This window comes from Ixodes scapularis, unplaced genomic scaffold (genome assembly GCF_016920785.2).
Source record: "Ixodes scapularis isolate PalLabHiFi unplaced genomic scaffold, ASM1692078v2 PGA_scaffold7__128_contigs__length_106722199, whole genome shotgun sequence".
In the NCBI taxonomy this organism is placed as follows: domain Eukaryota; kingdom Metazoa; phylum Arthropoda; class Arachnida; order Ixodida; family Ixodidae; genus Ixodes; species Ixodes scapularis.
The window spans coordinates 70,807,833-70,835,710 of NW_024609882.1; the positions used below are offsets into that span (position 1 = coordinate 70,807,833).

General features: G+C 42.9%; 1 protein-coding gene across 1 annotated transcript in view; it reads right to left on the reverse strand.

Annotated features, from left to right (window-relative positions):
* The window catches only part of LOC120848335 (arginase-1-like), a 130,198-nt gene that overhangs the window by 94,689 nt on the left and 7,631 nt on the right, over positions 1–27,878 (reverse strand). The window contains exon 2 of the mRNA XM_040504512.1: positions 16,711–16,783. Within this exon, the coding sequence (XP_040360446.1) occupies positions 16,711–16,783 (73 nt within the window). The remainder of the gene's footprint in view (positions 1–16,710; positions 16,784–27,878) is intronic.

Sequence of the window (27,878 nt, forward strand, 5' to 3'; positions counted from 1 at the left end):
GCCTTCCTGGCGAAGGCCGGACTCCGGCCGAAACGTCGAAGATTAAATCGTCCGTTGTTGCTGTTTTTCACTAAGGGTATTTATCTTCTCAGTTTTATACCCACGCCTTCGGCCTCCCGCCACCATGCCCGTTATATATATATATATATATATATATATATATATATATATATATATATATATATATATATATATATATATATATATATATATATATATATATATATTGTAGCGGTGCTGCCGAGGCGGGTGCTAGAACCCACCGAGGACAAAGACGAAACACGTGCAGACGGCGCGTGACACACTTATAATTTGCTCTGATTTGGCTGTGGACGTCCTCTTGTAAATTAAAAACGTAGCGTTTGGTGTCAGAAGTGGGATTTCTGGCATGACGCCTCAAGTTAACCGGAAAGCCTCCTCTCGGGAAGAACACCCTCTGCAATGTGGTCTGCGCCGGCATCTCATGGAGCCAATGGTTGGCGGCTGGATTGCCTGAAGCCGCAAATATTCATGCCGAAACCGCCACGAACAAGCTACCACTTCGCCGTGTTCCCCAAGACTATTCTGTGGCCGTGCAATGAAGATCCTGCGTTGGTCTATGACCACATTTGCTTCAAGATATCGAGGCGCGTAAGTGCGCGCCGGACTTGAATGTTTTTCTGACTGTCGTTCCGGACATTCGGCGGATGAGGTCATGAGCAGCAACGTTAACCTAACGTTCCATCTTCTCCTGGACTTTGGCCTTACCGGCAGATTTCATTTTCGGTGTTGGTTTTCAAAATGCGCAAATGTGCAGTGATACTTTGCACCGATATCATATTTGCCGGCATCAGAGTTCTGATCAGACATGTCACCAGGGGTGACGAAAACAGGAGCTAGCGGCAGCCGACTGACAAGTTTCCCGGCATCAACTTCAAAAAGCGCCGATGTGCTGGATTTTGGTGTGGCGGAGGAACTGTCGCAGAAGAGCATCGGCAACGACACCTGCAAAAAGAGCTGTCTGTCTTTAATGGAACGTGGCGAGGTTGTTTAGCAGAACGAACCAACCTCGGAAGAAACATTACTAAAAAACTCGGAGGGGAAATAGTGTATCGGTGCTGCTGAGGCGCGTGCTAGAACCCACCGAGGACAAAGACGAAACGCGTGCAGACGGCGCGTGACACACTTAGAATTTGCTCTGATTTCGCTGTGGACGACCCCTTGTAAGTTCAAACCGTAACAATGTATATGTATATATATATATATATGCAGAGTGTTTTTTTTTGCGATTACTAACCTATTGAATTTTATTAGTGTGCCTTTGGAGGTCTTTTTTTTTTTCTTCTGGTGAAAACATACATATCAGCAGTGTTGCCGCAGTAGAGTAGTATATGCTCTGCTGCGGCGACGCTTGCGAAGTATATGCCACAGTATATGCTCCGCTTGCGAAGTAGAGTGTCGCAACCGGTCCCCTTTTTTATGCACTGCCCACATCCGCTTTTATGGAGCGCCGTAGGTATCATTCGGTCCCCGCAGGGGGCACCTGTGAAAGCAGGTGTTTGGAGAGTGGCGTCTCCACGGACTCCGAGCCATGCGGGTTCGCCCGCCCACGTCTGGCTGTGCGTGGCTTTCCCGTGTCCGGGGAAAAGGGCATCCTGCTGGTTGAGTCGAGCCCGGGGTAGGTTTGGACCCTTCGGGGCCCCCCGGGTGAGGCAATACACCACTTCGGCCCCCGCTTCCCGTAGACGGGTGTCCTGGCTTGGCCCGACCAGGATGATTCAGCCTAGTCGCCACTTCTACTATCCCCTCCTTTCTTTCATCCTCGTCTTCTCCTTCTTTTCACTCTTCTCATTTCTCTTCTTTCCTTCTTCAACTCCTTTGGCGGCAAGGGCTAACCTTGGGTGGCGACAGACCCCTTGTCCAGAACCACACTCGGTTATAGAGACTGGGCAGCACTAATAGAGTAACGTCTTCAGCCAAGCCATTCTTGTTATGAAGCGCTACCTATTCCCTTGTTGGGCTCGGTGGTGGGCGGTGCACCACAGTTTCCGAACACCATTCCCCTCTTATGGGTTCCAAGCTTAAACCTTCTGATCCGGCCCCCAAAAGGGTCCGCACCGATGCATATCTACCACCTTTGAACAAGAGTAACACTGACTACGTTACAAAGTTTTTCATTATACATTCTGAAGATGAGACGAAACCGATGTCGAAACTCTCCCCTTTTCTTGTGGCTAAGGTCTTAAAAGACTTGGTAGGGGAAAAGTTTAATGGAAAAAAGACTTTTTCTGGAGACCTTTTGGTAGAAGTATTTGAGAAAAATCAGGCAGCCGCATTGCTCTGCCTCAACCATATCCTTGACACAAAAGTGAGCGTCTCTGCACACCGTGCCCTAAACACCATTCGTGGTGTTATATCTGAGGACGACCTGATGGAGAGTCAGGAGGAAGAGATTCTTGAAGGCATGCGCAGCCAGGGTGTTGTTGCTGTGAAGCGCATCACCATCCGTAGAGATGACAAAGAACTTCCTACGCGACACCTGGTTCTTACCTTTGAGCTAAACAGCCTGCCTTCTTCCGTGAAAGCGGGGTACTTGAATTGTAGAGTCCGCCCTTATATACCTAACCCTGTCCGTTGTTTCCGTTTTCAGCGCTTTGGGCACGGCTAGTGGTCCTGCCGTCACCGTGAGACATGTGCCAGGTGCGGTAGCTCTGAGCACAACGCCGACGACTGTCATGAAGACGTGAAATGTGCAAATTGCAAAGGCAAGCACCCTGCATATTCTAGGTCATGTGAACACTTTAAAAGAGAAAAGGAAATCCTGACCCTGAAGGTGAAGGAAAACATTTCCTATCTCGAAGCAAAACGTCGCCTCTTAGGTTTTCAGAGAGGCTCTTTTGCCGAGGTGGTGCGCCGGGGACCTGAACCGCCTATGGCGTCTGTGGGAACGCAAGTGTCTTATGGGGACCTTGCACAACCACTAAAGTCCTTTGGTCCCAAACTGAAGGTGCAACTTCCAGGGCGTGCTATATCAGCTGCCCAGGCAGGTGCCCTCCCTAACCGTGCGAAAGGCTCGGATGCATCAACCGAGCAGACGGAGGCCACCCCGTCGCAGAAGAAAGGTACCTCTGGAGCAGTGCACACTGCTCCACCCCGAGATGACAGGGTGGATGCTGGTCAGTCGGGATCCACCCGAGCACAGGGCTCTGCGTTCCCTGCACAGGGTTCTGCACCCCCTGCTTCTCCGTTTCAGTCATCACGAAGTCGGGGACTTGGTCCCTCTGCCCCTGGTGGATCTCGGAAACCGGGGGAGCTGTCGAGGTTACAGGCCTCCAAGGAGGAGCCCCTTCTGGCTCTAGCTGAGCCAATGGACGAGAGTGGGTCAAGGTCCGATGAGGACAGACTCCACTCGAGTTCTGAATCTCTACTTCCGGCCTCCGGTGGCGCCACGGGTAGGCCGAATAACACCTCCAAAAAGAAAAATGCTCCGGGTGTAAAGATAGATTTTAAGTCGTAGAAAATCTGCTTACTCTTAACGGTTATTGTTAATTTTATTTTTTATTATAAACTTCACAATGATCCACAATTTTAGCATTATGCAGTGGAATTGTCGCGGCCTTTTTCATAACATCGATGACATACATTTTTTTCTTGATGAGCTCCGTCCTTTGGCCTTGTGCCTACATGAGACTTATCTGAGTGACACCCACACAAAAGTGCGGCATCGTCATCAGGTTTTTCGAAAGGACCGCATTTCATCAGACCCTTCGGGTGGTGTAGCAGTGGTAGTACAGAGTGGAGTTGCCTGTGCTCCAGTCCCTCTACAGACTCCCCTTGAGGCAGTTGCAGTTCGAATTCTTCTGGACCGCCTCCTTACCCTTGTATCACTCTACTTGCCTCCCAACACTCCGCTGCATTTGCAAGAACTTCAGGGACTCGTCGGCCAGCTACCCGAGCCCTTTTTAATTCTTGGCGATTTTAATTCCCACCACCTCTTGTGGGGTAGTCCTCGACAGGACTCTCGTGGTGGAGTCATTGAGCGACTTTTATTATCATCCGGGTTATGTCTTTTAAACCAAAAAGAAGCAACGTTTTTTAGTGCCGCCCATAACACTTTTACAGCTATTGATTTGTCCCTGTCATCACCATCGTTACTCCCATGTTTTTCATGGAAGGTTTTAAACAACCCTTTTGGCAGCGATCATTTTCCCATTATTTTAGAAAGCGTTAAACCGATTCCATTGATTCCTACTCGCCTTCCCAGGTGGAAGTTAGAGAATGCCGATTGGTCTATTTTTGAATTAGAGGCTGTGATTGATCCATCTTTGCTTCGTACTATGAGCCCCGACAATGCGACAGTTTATGTCAGTGAATGTATAATTAGTGCAGCTTCGAATTCTATTCCTCAAACATCTGGACATCTTCCTAAGAGATGCAAACCGTGGTGGACTGAGGAGTGCACAACCACTCGCAAGGACCAGAATAAAGCCTGGGGAGTTTTTCGTCGGTACCCTACCAATCAAAACCTAATTGCATTCAAGAAAAGTAGGGCTAAGGCGAATAGGACACGAAAACAGGCTAAGAGGGTTTCATGGACCAAATATGCCTCTTCTATAAATAGCCTTGTTCCAGCGAAGGAAGTGTGGGACCGCCTGCGAAAAGTCCGAGGCGACTATCAACCTTTCCGAATCCCTCTTTTTCCCTTGCCTGCCGTATCTCTCAAAGATCAGGCAAATGTTCTTGGTATGCACTTCCAACATATATCTAGTTCTTCCCACTTTAGTGTAAAGTTTCAGAAATTTCAGTCTACTGCTGAAAAGCAATCAATCTCGATTGCAGGATATGACCAGGCAGCTTACAATAGACCGTTCAGTATGTGCGAACTGGAAGTGGCGCTGGGTGTAAAAAAGCAGTCTGCACCAGGCCCAGACAGGATTCATTACGAAATGCTGAGGCATTTGTCCCCAACATAATTAAGTCATTTGCTTATGTTTTTTAATCATCTATGGAAAGTAGCTGCTTTCTCTCGATGCTGGAAAAACGCCCACATCATTCCTCTTCTGAAGCCTGGTAAAGACCCCTCTCTTCCAGCGAGTTACCGTCCCATTGCGCTCACTAGTTGTCTTGGGAAGACTTATGAAAGGCTCATCAACCGCCGTCTGGTGTATTTTCTGGAGGAAGAAAATATTTTGGACATTAATCAGTGTGGATTTCGGGAAAGACGATCAGCCACAGACCATTTGGTTCGTTTGGAGACTTTTATCCGTGAGGCATTTGTACATCGGCAGCATTGTGTCTCGGTATTCTTCGACCTGCAAAAGGCCTATGATACCACATGGAGGTATGGAATTCTTCGGGATCTGCACAACTATGGGGTACGAGGCCGCATGCTCCAGTGTATACAGAATTTTTTAAGCGACCGGACTTTTCAGGTCCGCTTGGGTTCTACACTGTCCGATGTGTTCCCCCAGGAAAATGGAGTCCCTCAGGGAGGAGTTTTAAGTGTTACTCTGTTTGCTGTAAAAATTAACAGTCTTGCAAGTGTGATTCCACCGTCTATGTTTTACTCATTGTATGTGGATGATGTGCAGATCTCCGTTTCTTCTTGCAACCTCTCCAGCTGTGAACGACAACTACAACTTACAGTCAATAGGATGAGCAAATGGGCAGATAAAACGGTTTCACTTTTTCTCCCGAAAAAACTGTCTGCGTTCCCTTTTCGCTCCGCCGGGGATTGTCCCTTGATCCTTCTTTGCATTTAAACCACATTGACATACCTGTTCGCCAGGAACACAAATTTCTGGGCATAATCCTTGACAAGAAGCTCACTTTTGTACCTCATTTGAAGGAATTGAAGCGCAAATGCTTAAAATCATCAAACATTCCCAAGGTGTTGTCCCACAACTCGTGGGGGTCCGACAGGCGCTGCCTCCTGCGACTCTACAATTCCTTAGTTCGGTCTCGCCTCGACTATGGTGTAATTGTGTATAGATCTGCACGTCCATCTACACTAAAGATGCTGGATCCGGTTCATCACCTGGGGCTCCGACTGGCTACAGGTGCTTTTCGCACATCACCTGTGTTGAGTTTATATGCAGAAACCTTTCAGATGTCTCTCGAGAAGCGTAGACAGTACCTTAGCCTTTCTTATGCTTGCAGGGTCTATTCTGACCCGCAACATCCATCCTACACTAGCATCCGTACCTGTCGATTCTCTCAATTTTTTGAAAACAAGCCACGTATCGTGCGTCCTTTTAACTTCCGCATTCAAAGCCTTTGAGCCTCCCTCCAGTTTCCACTGAATGATGCTGTCATACTAAAGCACAAAGAAAAAGTTTCTCCGTGGGACGAATTGCCGATTTTCTGCGACTGGTCGCTCACAAAGTTTGATAAACGGGCTATTTCCCCCCAAGCCCTGCAGCAGGAGTTTCAGTCGTTGCAGGAGACATATAGAGATTATACTGAATTCTATACTGATGGGTCGAAATCTTCTCTTTTGTTGGTTGTGCCGTATATTCTGGCTCCTTTGAGAAAGCTTTACGTATGAATGGTATGGCAAGCATTTTCTCTGCAGAGCTTTATGGTGTCTCTCTAGCCATTGAACATATCATAAGTAACAAAATATTAAAGGCTATCCTTTTTGTCGATTCACAAAGCGTGATACAGGCTGTCTCTTCTAGACTTCCCACAAAGAATCTTCTTGTACTACATATACGGTCCAAAATAAACCGGGCTCTCAAACTCGGACACACCATAATATTCTGCTGGGTGCCCAGTCATGTTGGAATTCCAAGGAATGAGCAAGCAGATAAACTGGCTGCAGGTGCAAAGGACTCGGCAATATCTCTTGGGTTACCCTATCAGGACCTTAGGCCCCTTTGGAAGAAATCTCTTTTGAAGGCATGGCAGTCGGAGTGGGACGCGGAGAGTAACAATAAACTTCATGTCATTAAGCCCATCTTGGCTCTGTGGGAGAGCTCATTCCTTAAGGAACGTCGACTGGAGGTTCTATTATGCCGCATGAGGATTGGCCATTCACGTCTGACTCATCTACATCTTCTTTGTGGCGAAGACGAAAAGCTCTGTACTCATTGTGGAGAAGTACTGACAGTTTTGCACATTTTATGGCATTGTAGATTTCATCACCAACATCGCCGACAAAGGTTTCCTGAACTTTTTAGAGGTCACCTTCCATTTCATCCTATGTTCTTGCTTGGTGATCATCCATTAGTGCCACATAACCGTGTTTTTGACTTTCTTAAAAAGACCGGATATATACATCAGCTGTAACTTTTACCATGAAATATCTCTTTCCTAGTATAGCCGTCTTAAGTAATCTTGTCTGGCGCAATATAGCCAAAGTCGCTCTTGCGCCATTAAACCCCAATCATCATCATCATTCGGTGGCAGCTCCGTTGCTTGTATTTCTTTTAAGCATGACTGTAGATGTACCATACATAGTTTTTCTGGTACTTTCCGGGGAAGGTAGAACTCCCTACTTCAGAGTACATTCCACAACACTTATACTGTAAAATTTGCGTCACGAAATGATGCTTTGTCAAGCCTGGTCAAAAACTGCAAGGAATATTCCATTCCCACGAGAAAAGCGATCCCGTCTGTTAATTTCTCTGTGTGATGTTATTGCGGCTGTAAGACTGATATATATACAGTAGTGAACAAAAATATATATTTTGTTTCTTTTACAGAAGTTTTGCTCGACGTCTAGCTGATTAATTTATATCCGTTTCTACTCTATAAATACGTTAATGCAGTGTTCTTTAAGCATCAGCTTCTACTCTACAAATACGTTAAGGCAGTGTTCCATTACAATTTCTGTTTCTGTATCACAGTTCAAAGAAAAGTTACCCACGTAAAACTGAAATATCATATCTTTTTGTTCACCACTGTATATATATCTCTCAAATCGTGCAGGCCAAAAGGGTCAAATTTTTAATTTCACTGAAAAAATATATGTTATGGCGTCGTCTCTAAAACGTAGTCGCCACAAACCGCAAGTTCGTCGAATGTTTGGTTCTCGACTTACGAATTTTAAAAGAGGCCGCGGCGGAAAGCAGTGTTTTTCACATCCGTCCTGGGTCGGATGTTTCGCTCGATCACCCGGCGTGGATTTTCAGTCCACATTATATTCACCTTTTTCAAGCACTCTGTGAGCACAGGTAAAAGGCTCTAATACCATGAAATAATTTTTGGGCGTTTTGCTTTTTCTCTGTAAAAATGTCAAAAACGCCCCCTCGGTTGATTGTTGACGAACTTTGACAATTAAATACGGGCGATCTATTTGGCTTACATCAATAGTTTTTATGTCTATGGAGAGCCCAAAACACGCTCTTTATATATATTATAAAATGACTCAGCTGTATTAAATATCCTTTGCGGTACGTTTACGTTGATATTATGCTAAAACCAAAAAGTAACAATTTTGAAATCGATTTTCTCGAAAAACCCATGTCTTATTTTTTTTTTTCATGTTTTGCTAAATTGTAGATATAATAGCTGTCTACTCGAAAGGTAAGTTGAGAAAGTGTTATTTTGTTTGTTTGTTCAATATTTAAGCATCAATATCGTAGAAAAACGTGATTTTACGGTTTTAAACGGACTAGCGAATTGCGCGTCTGCACAGACATGCAAATATTTTTGCCTTTTTTCAACGTTCTCACATAAAAATGAAATACAGTATTTCATCCCTGTTATATCTATTGATCATTTAAATTTTATTCTAGGCGGAAGCTACATTGGAGGAGTTCAAAAGAGAAAGCAACACTTCTTAACAGACCAGCAGGCGTTGTAAATTTTTAAAGCGCAGAAATCGGCAGACGTCGTATTGATTCGGGGTCCTCATTGGCCTATATGAACGTCCCGCCCTTTCAGAACCAGCAGACGACCACGACCTCTCGCGCTCGTTGTGTTAGATAGGACGGCCCGTGACAGTAAATCGAGCAGCGCACCCTGTGTCACAAGGAGTGAAATGGTACGAATCTGTCGTTGACGCGGCGAACAGTGACGGCCACGCAGGAGGAGCCACTCAGTCAGAGTATTGCAGAAACAAAAGCAAAGGAACTGTTGCCTGCGAGGATGAGGACACCACGGCCTTACAATATCGACGTCAACAACAGTTCTGCCGACCAAAACGACGCCGCGTGCGCGCTAAAACCGGCGGCGCGGGACAACAATCCCGCACACGCACACGCGAAGATGGGCCGTTTCCGTTAGGGATTTGAGGAATTTTTGAAACCAGCCATCCGTACACGCGTAAAACGATACCGCGATTTTGCCCAAGCTTTGAGCGCCCTATCTTTGGAACGGCCTTTCTCTATCACCCTCCGCGGGGTTCGGATAGTACCGAAGGGCTTTCTCTTGTGGAAACAGCAAAGCCCGGAAACTAGTTGGGTCGAAGTTAGCCTCCTTGCCAACTATAACCGTTTATGGAGAGTCGTCTTCTCCCGATATGAAAAGTTAGCGCCGGCTGAGGTGTTCTTTGGAAAATGGGAAGGGGAAAGAGAAAGTTTGAGTAACAACAGTAACTACCTCGAAAGCTCCTCTCCCGATATGAAGCCCGAGGCATGTTACGTCTCGGTTACCTTCTCGCGCATCGCCGCTCGAATATATTCTTCACTCTGTTCCGCACAGCCACTGTTCCGCACAGCCATCGTGGCTGTGCGGAACAGAGTGAAGAATAGATTCGAGCATCACCTGGACGCCGTCATCCTGCCAGGCTACAGTGTCGTGGGAGTGGACTCGGCGTGGGTCAGTTAAGACCTCTTTTTTTTTAATTTCATGTATGTTCCTTCACCCCGCTGAACTCTGTTTCTTCGGTGCGGTTCTGCTGAACGTTTTTTGGAATGTTTTCTTTTTTTTAGCCTTGTTTACTTGTTGGGTTCATTTCATCATGACGAAGCGGCCTGACGGTGCTGTAGAGAGCGTGTTCGCACGCATTTGGTTGTGTCCCGTTTAGGGAATGCCCGCAGGAGCTGCTTTTTCCTCTTGCCGTGTGCGACTGAGCTTTTCCGTCTTGATTATTTTTTTTTACCTTTACGTGTCGTCGAATTCTTTGTCTGACTCTCCACCAGACGTGGACCTATCGCCTTGCCACCGCTCGAACTAAATTGTTTTAATTTTTTTAACGCAATTTTCGTTAAGATGGGAGTTGGGTAATTTTATTCTTATTTATTTATTTCTATTCTCTGCCCCTCTCCGTGACAATCTCTCCGTGTGTTTCGGATCGTTTCTGTGTCTTCATTTTTGGGTATTACGGAAGTGAAAGGCCATTCCCTGGTGATCTGTGCGATGTGTGGTGAACACATATACACTTGCGTTTGGTTTCGGAAAGAATTGAGTATAATATATCAATGGATGTGGTGACTTTATATGTCTTAGTAATATCACAGATAATAGCTAGTCATGCTAGTTTACAGTGAAAGTTTTATAAATCGAAACGATACAACGTCTGTGCCTCTTCGATATTGCAGTTCTACTAGGGCTGCTGATTTGATTAGACATGTTGCTCGTGGTCTACCGCTCTTATCAAAACATAAATAACTATTCAATACCATGAATTCCATTTATAATTCATTACAAAACGCAGATAAAAATTCAAGAACACGTTTTCACAATTCTTAGAAACGCACGGGTCGCTATGTCTGACTTTGGTCTTGCAAAACGAAGACGTCTTTTTTCCGATATTGACGCTTAAATATTGAACATACAAACAAAATACACACATTCTAGACTTGCTTTTCGAGTAGACAACTACCATATCTACATTTTAGAAAAAATAAAAAAATAAAAAAAAATGTTTTTTTTTTATAAAATCTATTTCAAAATTGGTACTTTTTGGTTTTAGCATAATATTAACGCAAACGTACCGCAAACGATATTTTATACTGCTGAGTCATTTTATAATATGTATAAAGAGCGTGTATTGGGCTCTCCATAGAGATAAAAAAATATTGATGTAACCCAATTAGATCGCCAGTATTTAATCGTCAAATTTTGTCAACAATTAACCGAGGGGGCGTTTTCGTCATTTTTACAGAAAAAAAAGCAAAACGCCTAAAGTTATTTCATGGTATTAGAGCCTTTTGCCTGTGCTCACAGAGTGCTTGAAAAAAGTTAATATAATGTGGACTGAAAATCCACGGCGGAAGATCGAGCGAAACATCCGACCCACGACGTATATGGAAAACACTGCTTTCCGCCTGGGCCTCTTTTAGAATTCGTAAGTCGAGAACAAAAATCCGACGAACTTGCGGTTTGTGGCGGCTAAGTTTTTAGAGACGACACCATAACATATATATTTTTCAGCGAAATTAACAATTTGACCCTTTTTGCCTGCACGATTTAAAATGACTTTTATTTTTATTTTTTTTGCCTTTTCCTTTCTGTGTGAAGTATCTCTTTTGTCAACGCTGTTTCCATTTCCTACTGCACTTTACTCCCTCTAATTTCTTTTTAGTGGTATATAAACATTCGCGTGCTGTACACTCGCTACCTGATGTAGAGCGGTTCCCGCTCGAAACGTCGTAACTTCGAATTTGTAACTTCGACTACACAAAAACTACGCGTTGTAACAAAAAAGGCTTTTTCGTTTTGGTTGTGGGCCATTCAGAAAATTATTGAAGTTTGGGATAATGAAGTTGTTAATTATTTTTGCTTAATGAACTTTTTTAATGTTGTTTTTTAGGGCATAGTTTCAATCAGAATATTGCTGAGCATTATCTAAAAACCCTAAATCAATAAGTTGCAGAACGATAGAAGGCACGTGCAGCATTTTACTACTTTCGAATGAAAAACCGCACAACTTGGACGGGTTTTTAAATTTCGGTTTGCAATCGGAGCGCTTCTCGTCCCTGACGGCACCGCGACGTGTGGAGAAACAGTGCAACCGAACTCTGCTGCGCTGTCCTGGCGCAACGCAGTAAATGCTGGTTGCACTATTTCTCCACGGTGCGCGGTGCCGCCGGGGCCGAGAAGCGCTCCGAATGCAAACAGATTAAAAACCCGTCGAAGTTGTGCGGTTTTTCAAAAAGCCGTAAAATTCCGCGCGTGCCTTAAATCGTTCTGAAATTTATTGATTTAGTGTCTTCCGATGATGCTCAGCAACTTTCTAATTGAAACCAAGCGAAATCAAATCAAATCAAATCAAAATGCTTTATTTTTCTCCATTTGGAGAGGGAAGACAGAGAAAAAAGCAACATAACAGTTGCTTGTAAGGTCTCCATCTCCCCTCAGCAGCAGCGGAGACAGCACACAAAACAGTTAGCTCAAAAAGATGTTTTATGTAATTACTCGTTTGATATAAAACAAAAGCAAAAAAAAATGAAAATGAAAAATCGCCACACACTAACACTGAAAGCTCAACAAAAAATGAAAGCAAATATTTGTTTACCAAAGTCAAAAGTTCTATGTGTAATTCCGCCAAACGATTTAAAAGACGAGGAAGAGTATTTCGCAACATCTGAATTCCATAATTTGTTCTGGAATGCGGCAATAGCCACTTATCGGCGCTGCGTGTAGCATAAATCGTGTCTCTAATTGTAATCTGTGAAATAGACAGAAATACGTTTTCTTTGTTATGAAAAGACTTTTTATAGGTAATACAAAGTTTATAATTATAGAAATTTGGAATCTGTACAATATTAAGTTTTTTAAACAATGGTATTGTATGGGCATCGTATGCAGCATGGCATTTAATACGGACAACTTTTTTTTGCAGAATTTGTATCTGTTTAAGATTTGCGGACGTTGTATTCCCCCTAACCAAGAAGCAGTAGTTATAATGCACATAAAATAAAGAATGATATATTAGAAGCATTGCTGACATTGGGAGTATATGACGATGTTTGTACATAACACCTACGAATACTCTAACACTTTCGACTATATCTATTTTATCGTTACCAAGGCAGAGAGCAGAGGTATGAAAGCAATTTTTATTTCTTGATCTAAAAAGAACGGCTTTAGTTTTACTACAATTAATTTGCATTGAATTAGCCACTGTCCAAGTATTTAATTTATCTAGAAATTTATTTGCGGTACTTATAATCTGCTCAGTATTCGTACCTGAAAAAAATACACTAGTATCATGCGCGTAAATAATAAAACGTACATTCTCATCAATATTTACTATGCCATTGACATACAAGTTAAAGAGGAGTGGTCCCAAAATACTACCTTGTGGCACTCCAGCTGCTAATGGCTGCAATTGAGATCGCTTTTTATCTATTTCAACGCACTGGTAGCGATACTGAAGGTAACATTTAAATATACTTAGGGATCTACCACGCACACCGTACATATAAAGCTTTAGGAGAAAAGTATTTTGATTGAGGCGGTCAAAATCCTTTGAAAAGTCTATAAATAGTCCAAGTGTTAACAGCTGATTTTCTATATTGCTTAAGACTAACTCCTTTTGCTTTAATACTGAGAGTTCTGTAGATCTACCTTTTCTAAATCCTTATTGAGAATCGGTAAGAATAGAATATTTTTTACAAAAACTATACAACCTGTTATGTATAATCTTTTCTAAGCCTTTAGAGAATACTGGTAGAACGGACACTGGCCTAATATTTCCCAAGTTGTTTTTTTCCCCACCTTCGTACAGTACCGTTACCTTTGCCACCTGCATGTTTTTCGGAAAAGTTCCAATCTCTAATGCCAGATTAAAAATATACGTCAGACAGGGAGCAATGCACCGCAATACATATTTTACAGGTTTAATTTGAAGGTTATATATATCAGTGCTTTTACTATTCTTTAAATTTTGGAAAACTGAGTAAACTTCATCTTGATCATTGCGAAGAAGAAGAGACCAGGAGAAATACTCTGCACAAATATAGAAGCATCCGCATAGTGTACACTTTGAACAAGGTTAACAAAATACTCATTGAAAGTTTCCGCTAAAGCAGATCCCGTTAGGTTAACACCTCCGATTTCCATTTCTGTGATTTGATGCCCACACGATCCTTACTTAATTATGCCATTCAACTTTTTCCACGTAACATCCGGTCGCTTAGTATCTAGAAATAAATTGTTAAAATAAGCACGTTTAGCTTGCCTTAAATTCTTTGCAAGTTGATTTCGTTCCTTTTTGAATTTAGACAATATACTTGCGTCTTTAGTGCGCACAAATTGGTGATAAAGAGCATTTAATTTATTTATCATTCTTAATATTTCTTTCGTAATCCAGGGTTTACGAGATTTTCGGGAAACATTTTGCAATTTGTAAGGAAAACAGTGGTCGTACACAATTCTAAACTGTTCAAGAAAGCAGTCAAACGCCTCATCTGCCGACACGCTGGACAGTGCCGCACCCCAGTTTACAGAATTCATAAGGTGTTCAAAAAGTTCAAGGCTTTCAGCGCTTATATTCCTGAAGTTTACTTCAGGATCACGAGTTTCTTTTAGGTTATAGCTCACATTAGAAAGCAGATATATCGCAAGGTGATCACTAATTGTTTCCCCAACTACTCCGGCAATTACTTCTGACGTAGAAAGGTTTGTCAAAAATAAGTCTAGTAACGCCTCATGGACAGGTGTTACACGAGTAGGTTGAAGAATAACAGCCCCTAAACACAATACTAAAAAGATAATTACGCAAAAATAATTAACTAATTAATTATCCTGAACTTAAATAATATTTCCTAAATAGGCCCCTGGCCCAGGACGAAAACGACACCAGGCTTTTTTTGTTGTTGTTGCGAGCCGTAGTTTTTGCACTATTGAATTTTCCTTCTTTTCGTGAAACACCCCCCTTTCTCTCTCTCTCTCTCTATACATATATATATATATATATATATATATATATATACGTATACGTGTGTGTGTGTGTGTGTGTATAAGGCCTTTATTTGTTGAGTGTGTTAACGAGTTCGTCAGTGAGAGTAAAACAACTACTCTCTCGCCCCTAAATTTAGCCAGTATTCGGCGCCATTTTCAAAGATAACTGCTGCACCCCCGATTAAACCTCGGGCAATGCCTACAAGTAAAAAAAAAAACGCTGTATAGTGCCATGAAAGGTAATCATGAAAGATTATCTTAAAAAGTACTTGTACTTCAATTTGAAAGTACGTTGTGTTTATTCACTTTACCTAGTTCAAATACCTTGCGCCAGGTGTACATACTATTTACTTGAAGTGCATATCCTCTTACTTACTTTGCACTTTACTTTAAGTACGTTTTCTGGTTGTGCGTTACTCAACACTACTTTATGGTAAAAGCAACATTTCAGAGCTTTATATATACGGTGTTGTCTTCCTTTACATTAAAATGTATTAAGACTAGGATTCCGTGTTTTCGGGGTTTTTTTTTTGTTCAAATTTGAAGGGTGTTTTTCGGAGTTCATCTTTTTACGAAAATTCGTACTTTATGGGAGTGCATTTTTCCTTGTTTACCCATTCTCCAAACTTCTGAGTTTAATTTCGCAGTGTTTCCTACGAAAAATAAATAAATGAATAAATATCACCCGAATAGAAAAGTATGTAAGGTGGAAAAATAAAGATAAGACGCGCTTGTATAAATCAATTTTAATTCAGCTGGATTTGGCGTTGATGCTATTGACATTGGCAATGCTAATTTGTTCCATGACAAAAGTTTAACACAATCGTTGCTCCGGTGAAAGTCGATACCTTAAAATCAATAAACTCCCGGAGGTTGTCGCTAAAATACGCGTAGTCATCCCATTCTATTTCATCAAACTACTCCGCGGCAGCGCGAGGTGGAATGGTAAAGGAAGTAATAGAGAAGTTTCACTTTCCCCTCTTTCCACATTTTTTGCAATCTTTATGGTTCATGACTTTTACTGTTACAAAAACAGAACCTCTCCTCCCTCTAAAGTGTAAATAGTATACCCCAAACTATGAACCACCACAGTGGCTTTTGTCGTGACTCGAAAGTACATTGACTTTTCTTTTTACTGAATCAATCTTGACGGGATGAGCGGTAAGACACCTTTTGATAATGGTCCGCGATTTGCAGGGTAACTTTGGTGGCAATTTCCGAAGATCATTAACCTTGTGAGCTGATCAAACTTAATTTTCAAACACCGTATTTTTAGGGGGGGGGGGGGGAATTGGCTCATCGAAATTCGGAGTTTATCGAATACATCTGAATTGACCAATATTTTTCGGAGTTTTTCGGATGTACGAAAGCTCTGAACCCTACTTATAACTTACCATGGAAGCTCAAAAAGCACCCGAAAATAGCAACGGCATGTATCATGTGGAACACCAAGAAGTAGAAAGAGGGAACGAACGATGAAGACGGAGTAGAGAGGTTAGGGCATTCAGAGACTGAAGGATTAAATGGCACGAGAAGAATTGCTTGACCTCTTGACACCCTGCTTTTTAAACGAAAAGGCTTTTCGCCATAAATAATAAAAAAAGATTATCGAGTTTCCAATTTGGACGCTAATATTAATGATGGCAAAAGAGTGATTATGCTATAAACAAAATGAAATGTTATTTATTCCTTCATACGAAGCTCCAAACTACATTTTGGTAATTAGTATAATACTGTACTATAATTTGTGTTGCAAATAGCTATTGATATGCCGAGAAACTATTTTATTATTAACTAAGAAGGCATTTCTCCGATTTCTGAAGGCATGCCGTTTGGTGAAGACAACGCTCGTTGAGATTGGTATTTCTCTGGTTTAGTATTTGTTGCGCAGATTGAGTATGGCCTAATTGGCAATTATAAACACCTCAATCTCACCCAGCTCTTCTAAGCGTGACACGAGTCCTGCTGCTCGAAGAAATGTTGGACCATCTTCGACACCGTGTTGATCCTATGTTGGACAAAACATAATATAGAACAAACATATTATATGCACGAGTTACCCATTTTATTTTAAACCCTGAGAGTGTATTTCGTCTCAGATAGACATACGCATTTACCTTGTTGGGAAGAACAAAGCAAAAGTCACTTCAATGTCATTGCCATAAGAGTTTCAAGGTAGGTAATCAATTGGTTACATTTACCAAATTATTTCACTTTATATTTATTATAATTAAAACAAATAGGTACGTAAAACTAACTGAACTCTTCGTGTACCAAACCTTCTCCTGTCATGCACTACACTGCCACATTTACGAGTTGAGGAGATAAGCACGTTTTGATGAACGATTCTATCGAAGCACAAATAATATATTTAGTTATATAAATCATACGCAACATAAACAATCATAATGATCTTCATAGTGGGTGCATAAAAAGCAGAAAGCAACCATCCGCAGGTGACAACAGAAAAAAAAGCCTTATGATTTAATCATTCACATTGACAACAAGGTATAAAATAAATTTAAAATTTTGCCCACTCGTACTTTGTAAATATTTTCACCGGAAGGAAGGAAGCATTTAAGAAATGTAATTTAACCAATCACCGCATATAAAATAAAATGAGTCAACTGCGCGTTCACAGATTTTAATTTAAAATGCAGTTATTGATAGATTAATACTTCTTAAATGCCTTCTACATACGTTGATGACTGTGGGGAACAAGGATTTCACAAGTGTGTAAATACAAAAACAACCACCATATGGCTTTTTCTTGTTTTATAAAAAAAAAGAACTTTGTATTTTTAAACTTATTCTGCAAACGTTTACAAGAATCAGTTATTTTTACAGAACCATAAGGAGCCTCATAGTTGTTTCCGCATTAACGAACCTGTGAATTCCTCGTTCTATGCTGCCATTGGCGTAGGCGGAAAATTATATTGCAAAAACAGCAATTAACACTCATGCAGTTGGTAGGTCGTTTTTCCACCGGTTTAATATAAAGCAAGAACGCTGCAGAACCGATTAGTTTGGGAAAACACCTGCGCCGTCAAACCAGAATTTGCGTAGTGTACGTATGTTTCGAACCCAAGTTGAACACTTTTATAGCCTAAGTGTGTTGTTTGTCCAGAACTTTAAAGACCTGAAATTCCAGAGAAGCCGATGTATAACCCAACCTAATATTTTTTACCAGCTTATGGATATTAATTCGAAAGCATTAACGGTCCCATGGAGCAACGCCGAACTTGTCTGTGACCGCGAAAAACGACACCTAAATTCTGTTTGTAGCAGCGAAAAACGGCAGCTAAATTTCCATTGGCTGAGCGAAACCGCACCCGAAGTCCCATTGGCCAAAAGCGTAGCAATGCAGATGATTCGTTACGGAAGCTAGCGGGGCGCTCAAGGTCAAAGAAAATACAAAGCGACGCACAGCAACGCAGATGCGTCGTCACGGAAGGCGTGGAGGCGGCGGGGTGCCGCGCCTGCGCCGTGCGGGTGCGTGATCTCACCGCAGGAGCTCGGCGCTGCGCCGAGCTTCGCATTCCAGCCGCTGCCTCACCCAGCGCGCAGCAGTCACCAGCGAGCCAGATCGGTCTGCGCGGCGCACCGCCGCACCCCCTGCCGGCGCTGCGACCGCTTCAGGCGGCGTTCAATCGGACATTATTGCTTTCGCATTCACAACTCATAAAAAGTGCTTAGTCGTCATTAGATTTTTTTTTGTCCCTGAATTTCCAAAACAAGTACCTCAGCTTGGCAACGATGTGTGCTTGTTCGGTGGTCACTTAGATTCTGTGGGCCTCAGCTCCCTATCAAATGCCAGAATTAGGCGTCATTTCTAGTTGATCGGTTGTGCCCTAGATTTGTACAACAAAAACTCCAAACAAAAGCCAGCGTTAGGCTTTCACGTCCAGAAATTGCGACGGGCGCTTATAGTGCAGTTATTCGTCCCGACGTGGCGAATTCACCTTTATATTTTACACCGTGTGCAAATTACCGCCAAAGCAGTGTGTGCGCGCGAGCAAAACATATTAACCACAGATATAAAAAAATATATAACTAGTGACTTCGGTTGCAACATAGTGATACCTTCCTAATTCTTCATTTATTATCTCAGGATAATACTGCGATCAAAGGAATTACTTGGAACTTCTAAACAATTTTGAACAAGTAAGCGCATGTATTTCTATATTTCCTCTTTTTGTTGGCTTGGTATATAATAGGTACATATAAGCATAAATGGGTCTCGCGAGTCTCTCTAAGGAATAAAATATGTGCAGTAATGGGTACTTGATTACAAATCTAAGGATGGATTGTCGGACAATGCATTTAAAGCACATCAATCCCTACGTGTAGTTTTATATCCACTTTACTTCGATGCTCTATTGCCTGGATACTATCGCTTATAAGAACAGTTACCTCGCATCCTAAATTACGACAATATTAAATTTGTTACACCAGTATAGTATACACAGGGTGTTTATTTTAGGCTTTAAATATCATTTTTCCTTTTTAATCCGGGAAATGGTATTTTAATAAACTAACTAATGATGCAGTGTATGCTGGGAGTTGTACGGCCAGATGGACAGATCGGGAAAGGGCTTCCAACCCTTCCCCGAAACCCAAGATAACGTTTCGCTATCTGGATTATGGAAGAGGAAATATAACTGGAATCGCTACTAGAAACCTTAAATCCAGTTCGCAGATCGAGGAATAATTTATAAAAAAACATAAAATCTAGATAGATGTCCAGTTTTATATTTCAGATAGCTAAAAGTTGTAATGAGGTTTGTGCAGAGGAATTTTTACAATAAGTTAGACAATAGACAGAAAGTTGCTGATTACTTCATTATTTATACAAAACAACAACAACATATCATTCGATTTCGAATTTCGCTGAGCGTCGTCGAAAGCACCTAAACACGTGAATTCTGGAAGTAACTGAGATGCATATGTGAAGTGTAGGTTTGCGCTAAAGTTACAATTCGTGCAAACAGCGCAAGGCTGGCGGAGCAAAACGCGGATGATAACTTTTTAAATCGCGTTATTCACGGCAAATCGTCGAATATAGGCGCATACCGAGAAATATCGCTCAGTGAGGGGATGGTAGGGCCGTTTTAGAGCGCAGACCTTAGGCGTCCGTTTCCGGGCGGTCAAGCTTTGTCAGAGTCGGCGTCGTTGTCGGCGCCGACGTAACAGCGCGCGTGTTTCATTAGGGAGTTTTCGTAGACCGCGTTCTCCCCTCCGCTAAGCCCTCCGCAACCAAGAAGCCGCTACCGCGCCTGCGCGCCGATAGCCTTGGCTGTAGAAACCCGGATGTCGTAGCGGGTTGCGGAGAGCATAGCGGGACAGCGGAAACGATCTACGAAAACTGCCTATTATGAAACGTTCCCCGCTAAAGTTAGCGGGAAAATTTTACCGCAAATGTGGCGGGAAATTTTTTTCGCTAAATTTAGCGGAAGCTTTTTTCGCTTAACATACCGGAAAAGCTTTTGCGCTTTATCTAGCGGGGAAATTTTCTCGCTATATTGAGCGGGCAAGTTGACGTCGAATGACATCAACACCAATTCAGTTTCCCCGCTAAATTTAGCGGAGAAACTGCCGTCACGTTTTTGCGTCACGTCAGCCAAGAACTAAGTCGGCGGCAGGAAGAGAGGGCAACGAAAGGTGGAGGGGCAGGGAAGCAGGAGGAGAAGGGGAAGAGCAGGAGGGGGGCGGAGGGGAATGAGAAGAAGAAGGGGAGAAAGAGAGGGCGCAGAGGAGGAGGAAGGGCACACCCTCCCCTCCGTATCCTCCCCTCCTCCTTGTCAAGACCTGCGCTCTAGTTTTAAATTGCAAAAATTTGTAAACGCCTCACTCCTTTATGCATTTGTTGAACTTTTGAAATGTTGGCAAACGCTCCTCGTCAGGAAACCTTTTGAGAACAACCCAGTTTTAAACGAAGTGGGGGAACGTAATGTGTAAGGCATGTAGTTGGGCTAGTTGGTGGAACATACTGTGTGGAGGGAACAGCGCAAAAAGGACGTAGGACGAGGTCGAAGAAACACACAGACAGGGCGCTGACTTACAACTGAAAGTTTATTGCTCTGAAGAAAGAGAAATAAGCACAGAAAGGAGGAAGGGGAGAGAACAAACAAATCAAACCAATAACATGCGGCATCACCCACGCCCACGCTCCGTCACACGAACCTGCCACACGTTCTTACAAAATCCACCTCGTCATTTGCAAGGGCAACCGAAGGAGCGCTCACACACGTGTCAGCTGCGATAGACGCGATAAAAAACGCTTCGTCTATCTCCCTCGCAGTTTTGTTTTTGTGACGAGACAAAATCTTTATGTCACGAAATGACGGCGTGCAGCCACACCTGTCACAATGAACCGCTAGGTTTCCTGAGGGCGAGGAACGCAAAGAAAGGGAATGTTCCCTTGCCCTTACGTTTACACAACGCCCGATTTAACCAATATACACCCTGCCGCAGGACAGGGGGATCTGGTACACGACTTTGACATCGCCATACGGGGTGCGACGTCAAACATCGCACCCCGTATTGCGACGTCAAACATCGCACCCCGTACGTCGCCTGTGTAAGCGGGGTCGTGTACCAGATCCCACTGTCCTGCGGCAGGGTGTATATTGGTCAAACCGGGCGTTGTATAAACGTAAGGACAAGGGAACATTCCCTTTCTTTGCGTTCCTCGCCCTCAGGAAACCTAGCGGTTCATTGTGAAAGGTGTGGCTGCACGCCGTCATTTCGTGACATAAAGATTTTGTCTCGTCACAAAAACAAAACTGCGAGGGAGATAGACGAAGCGTTTTTTATCGCGTCTATCGGAGCTGACACGTGTGTGAGCGCTCCTTCGGTTGCCCTTGCAAATGACGAGGTGGATTTTGTAAGAAAGTGTGGCAGGTTCGTGTGACGGAGCGTGGGCGTGGGTGATGCCGCATGTTATTGGTTTGATTTGTTTGTTCTCTCCCCTTCCTCCTTTTCTGTGTTTATTTTTCTTTCTTCAGAGCAATAAACTTTCAGTTGTAAGTCAGCGCCCTGTCTGTGTGTTTCTTCGACCTCGGCCTACGTCCTTTTTGCGCTGTTCCCTCCAAACAGTAATGTGTAAGGCTCTCAAGCTCATCCTTATCCTATGGCAAATTTACAATCTGTAATCTACAAGAAAAACGGTGTTAAAAGAGAGATGGTTCGGTAGTTTTTAAGCATTCGTTTGCCTTTTGAGTTTTGGGCACCCGCTCAGCGCCAGGAAATGTTATGAGGACAACCCAGTGCCCAACTAAAAATGGAATACAAAATAAGGGCTCTTAAGCATGCGATGGTACATTGGAAATTGCGACAACATTAGTTACGGTCGAGGAAAAACTTTTTTTCAAATGGGGATGGTTCATTCGTGTTTACGCATTCGTACATTTTTTTTTAATTGAGCACTCACGCTCACCAAAGAACTTTTTGTGGACAACCTAGTCTGCAACCAACGGCGGAACATGAAAGGCACGGCTCTTGAGCACATCCTGGCACAATGATAAGCACTTCAAGATAAGACCTTTTTGAGAAAAACGGTTTAAAATTTGGTATGGTTCGCCCGCTTCTTCGCATTCTATTATGTTATTAATTGCGGTTCCTAGAGCTTCGCCCTAGAAAATGTCAAAAATCACGCAGTCTCTAACGTAGGGCGGAATATGAATGTACAATTCTTTCGACGATCCTGGAAGTTTGGCAAATATTTCAAGATCAGAGCTTTTTGAGAATAACGCTCTTAAAATGGGGATGCTTAGGCCGCTTCTTCGCATTCGTTCATCTTTTTTTTTTTCTTAATTTAAGCACCAGCGCCTTACCATTAACCGTTTTGATAATAGCCGATTCTTCACCTGAAGTCGACATAGAAAATGTGCCGCCCTCGGGGATATACTGGTGTATATCCCCGAGGGTCTAAGTCTTACTTGTACGGATATACGTACAAGTAAGACTTAGACTTAGAGTTGGCAAGGACGAATGATTTACAGGGTTCTGCTGAATACAAATTGTGTTTCAGGGCATTGGTAAAAAAAGAACCGAACGTCATTATAACCCCGCAAACAGAACTTCTATTGCCGGAAAGCTGAAACTACACTTGAACGTCTGGATAGGCGTTCAAGTATACTGAAGATTACACTTTGTGTAATCTTCAGTCTATATTAGAAATGATTTATCTCAGAGTAGCAAATTAAATATGGCGTTCATTTTTGTGAGCAGCCGTTGTTTGTCTTCATCTGTCCGCGTGCCTCTGCTGGTTGCAACTTTCCAATCTAAACTTTCTAGAACTTCACATCATGCATTGCATAAGCTGAAAGGTAAATTTCAACGTCGGCAAACTCACAAATTTGAGCTACCTTTTGATGGAGACGACACAATTGGCAGCGTGTATACTATTGGTGCTGCGCGAACAACTTGGCGCCATTTTCTCGGCGGACAGAATACGCTGTACTCCGTTCACTCCCGATTAGACAGTGCGGTGAAAGACACTTGCGCGGTAGACCAGTCATACTCCTGTATTTTGACACGTGATCATATTCCCTTCCATAGTCATGCGCAAAAAGCGGGGTCGTGTGATGTAGGAGGGGGTCTATTGGTCAGGCGAGCGCGTAGCTCTCATCGCCTTGTCAGCATAGGGGGTGGACGGAGTAATTTACGGTCGATATGAGCAACGTAACATAATAATTAGGGAGTTTTAGAATAGGGGGCCCCACAGCCTTGGGTGCCCGAAACAGCTTGGGGCGTCCCACCGCGCATGCGCAGAAATTCTGCGCATGCCAACTGCGATGCCCCGAGCTGTTCGGGTGAACCAAAGCTTTGGGGCCCCTGTCTAAAACTAACTGTTCTCACATTACGAAGGTATACGGTTCAATAGTTCGCGGGAAGAAATTTGCGGAAGGCGTTTCGAGGTAGAATGTAGATTAATTTCAGTTTTCAACCGTGGGTTTTGCATAGCAAGGGTCAGATCACACTGAAGTGACTTAAGCTGCACAGGAAATGTCCGAAATGTCAGGACATAAAGTCAGTGAAGTTGGCAGTTGTGACCAGCCTTTTTCCAAAGCGCGTTACGGTAAATGAAACGAGTGCTTTCCATCTTCCTGTTAGGGAAAACAGCTTATAACAAAAAGATCGGCAACAGAAAATAAACATACAGATATTAGCGTCTAACACCGCATCTATTGCTCAAACATTCAAATTTCGGAAACATTACTGTTGAAGAGGCTTCCCGTGCGGCTTTGAGGAACTAAATAGCGGTGTCATTGAGTATCTGGCGCCAAACAGACGTCACGTGACGCGAACGAACGGATAACCGTTGTTGCGCCGTTGTACAATAGGTGTTAACAGTGCCGATACTCGGAGCGTCGCTTTTTACTGACTTTAACCACACCCACCCTTTCCGTTTTCCATTTACCTGAGCGTCCTGATCCTGACATAAGATTTTTTTATTTTTTTCACAGGTAATGTTGTTGGCTGAAATGCAGCATTGGTGGGATTTCGTCTGAGAATAAATTTGTTGAAATTATGGAATGCGCGAACTGTTTTCAAACCGAAGTTTCGATGATCGAATCAAGCGGTTCGAAAGGTTCGAAAATTTTGAATTTTCGAACTTTCTATATCGTAAAATCCGACGGAAGTCTAATCTTCGACCTTGTTTGACTAAGAAGTCCGACGCTTTTCGAACCGTTGAACCTATTGCGCTAAAAAATTCTCTCCTTTTCGAATCTTCAAACTTATCACGCTGCAAAATTCGATGCTTGTCGAACTTGCGACCTTGATAGACCAAAAAAAATCGATGATTTTCGAACTTTTGACTTCTTGCACTGAAAAGTTGAAAGCTTTTCGAACTTTCGAACTTCCTACGCTAAGGATTTCAATAATTTTCAAACTTTCGAAGTTATTTATTATGATAATTCGAAAAGATTCGAACTTTCGATTCCTAAAAAGTCAAAAGTTTGACGAACTTCTAACTTTACGGGTAAACGTTTGACATTCGTTGAACTTCAAAAGACCGTCCACAGTTTTATTTGAATTCGAGTTGTGAGGTACATTCATAATTTTTTTCTCGAATTTTTACTTGCGGTGCTGCGTTCCTTACGAAAGACAATGCCGTTTATATCAATGTTCTGGCATGCTTAGTTTTAAAGAAAGAAATTACCGAAGGGGCGAGGAAGGACGACGGGTTTTTGACGATTGTCGTTTGTGCCATATTTGAAGCGCGCTATAGCAGAAGCTGTTTCTGGTAGAGATGTTAAACGTCTTAAGAATGGTCTATGTATATCATAGGTAAGTGTAGTCTTAAGATGTGATTATTGTTATTCAAGGTGAATTTCGAAGAAATGTCCAAACATGTATCTGCGGGCAATTATGCCCTAAACTTGGCATTTATTTTCGTCTAATTTGTTTCGCGTATCGCATTTCAATTAACACCACAGACAGTATATATCATCGCCATCCCCAGAATACAAAATAATGTATTTATTACTTTTTCACGTTAAGAAATAAATTAACTCATGGGAGAAGATTTCTAATAATGTTCAAGTTCAACACGTCATTACATTTTTTTTTTTGCTTAACGTTTCTGGGACGTGTTTCTTTTAGCCTATACTCATTTTGGTGGGAGAAACTTGTTTCGAAGTTCTGAGCCTCTAAATATGCTAGAATACAACACTTCCGGCGAATTCTTAATATTTTTCTTTTCTCGAGCATTTTGTCCTCGCATTCATTCATTTATGTATTTATTTATTTATTTTTTACTAATGGCACAGTTATTCAGGTCGAAAAGGCATAGCTTTGAACTTCCGAACCACTAAACATGTGACAAGTAGTGCCTTCTGACAACAAGTTTCCGACAAGGACCATCTACGCGATCTTTTATACAGTGAAGAGTGACAGTAGCTATATATATGCATAAATAATTTCAGACTAAAATAAGCTCAACCACGCCCTCTTTCCCCGAATCGTTTTCTTTAACGGTCCGAAATATCTTGAAGAGGAAAAGGAAAGCTGGAGCCCCCCGCCGACCTGCCCCCTTCCCCCCCGTTTTTCCTCTTCCGAGTCCCGACGCCACTTGTATGGTAGAACGCTCCTCGACCTCGAGTTGTGCTGGCTTCTGTGCTTTTTTCAAGGCGATTCCTCCGTCCCGGAAAATAAACCTCCAGGGCAATTACAAAGTTAACTTACTATATGCCAGCGTCACTCGGGCGGCGTTCGATCGGATTACTACCAGCGTGCAAGGGGTGGGGAGGTAGTTAGCCAGGTCACTTCAAGGTTTTCCTGAGCCTCAACCTCCTGCCCGCCCCTGGGTGTTTCGAACTGGATGACTATCCTAAAACAGTGCGTTCGTGTGATCACAACTGCGTGATACACGTTAAAACTCCCCCCCCCCCCCCCCCCCCCGGGCTGGAGGTCACAATTACTGATCTATGGTCACACGTCACTCTGCACTGGCAATGATTCCGGCACATCCGGGACACTCGTCGTCTCATTTATGATGATGATTAACGGTTTAATGGCGCAAAAGCGACGAAGGCCATGCTGCGCCAGACTACAAGACTAATGCGACTCACAGTAATGGTAATTGAGAGCACACATGAAGTTGATGTTTTATATATTTATGGTGAACAGAAAATGCAGTACTTAAATTTTATGTAGAAGGCCACTTTGTTGCAAAAAGTTGAGGACCCGATTAAATGGAATGACGGGATGCTCGCCTAACAAAAGTGTTGGATGGAAAGGAATCTGATATGTAAAAAGCTCTGGAAAACAAGCAAGCCGGTTCTGCTCAAAGCCTGGACAGGCACACAAAATATGCAAAATTGTCAAAGGGTCACCGTAATGCTCGCAGCTTGGAGCGTCTTCTCCACAAAGAAGATGTCCGTGAGTCAGGAAGGTGTGGCCGATTCTAAGACGGCACAAGAGAACGTCATGAAAACGGTTTTTACGAGATGGATTCTCGCACAACCCCAAAACTGGCTTAATAGCATGCAGCTTATTCGCACTCTCCAGGTTCCACTCAGATTGCCAAGCATCGAGGAGAGCTTTCCTAAGGAGGGGTTTGATATCTTGAAAGGGTATGCCCCGTCGGATTTCTAGGAGATTGCTTACGGAGGTAGCCAGCTGGTCTGCTTTCTCATTGCCTTTGATCCCAACATGGCTTCGGATCCAGCAGAATTTGATAACGAACCCACGTTCTAAGCAGCGATTGATTTTATTGCGTATTAGCTTTGCAAGCATGTTTTTTGTGTCTCTTACAGAGCAGAGGGCAACGATAACACTTTGGGAGTCTACAAAAAGAATTGCCTTCATTGTTTTGCTGGTGGTGATACACTCGATTGCAAGGAGAACACCGTATAGCTTCGCAGTAAAAACACTAGCCATGCAGCTAAGCCGCTGGGCCTGCATGAAAGCCTCAGAATAAACAACCGATCCCACTGCAGAAAAAGTCTTGGAGCCATCTGTATAAAATTGACAATAGTCGTCATATTTATTCTGTAAGCCAAGAAAATCTTGTTGAATAAGCAGAGGGGAGACATTATGCTTGCTATACCGTGTGAATGACCAGTCGCATGATAGTGGAAGCATTTTCCAAGGGGAATACTCTCGGCCTTTTGGAGAAGGTTAATGCCATGAAGGTAGAGACCGAGAGATGACTGATCACTGTGAACACGAAAGATCAATGGCCGCACAATGCTTGGTTTATTTTCAAAAAGGCGAGCAAATTGAGATTGCTCGACAGCAATAAAGGTTGGATAGTGAGGATCAGACAAAATCCTAGAAGTATAGCTCAAGCCCAGGTACTGCCGTCGCTTGGAAAGGGGCATCTGGTGAGAGTCCGCGTACAAGCTTAAAACAGGCGATGTCCGAAATGCACCCGTAGCAAGGCGCAAGCCAAGGTGGTGTTCGGGGTCCAACATCTTCAGGGAGGATGGTCGCGCTGAGTTGTACACGACGGCACCATAATCAAGACGGGATCGTACCAAGGCGTTATACAAGCGTAGCAGGCATGGTCTGTCAGAGCCCCAAGATTTATGTGACAAAAATTTCAGAATGTTTAGGGATTTCAGGCACTTTTGTTTCAGTTCCTTTAAGTG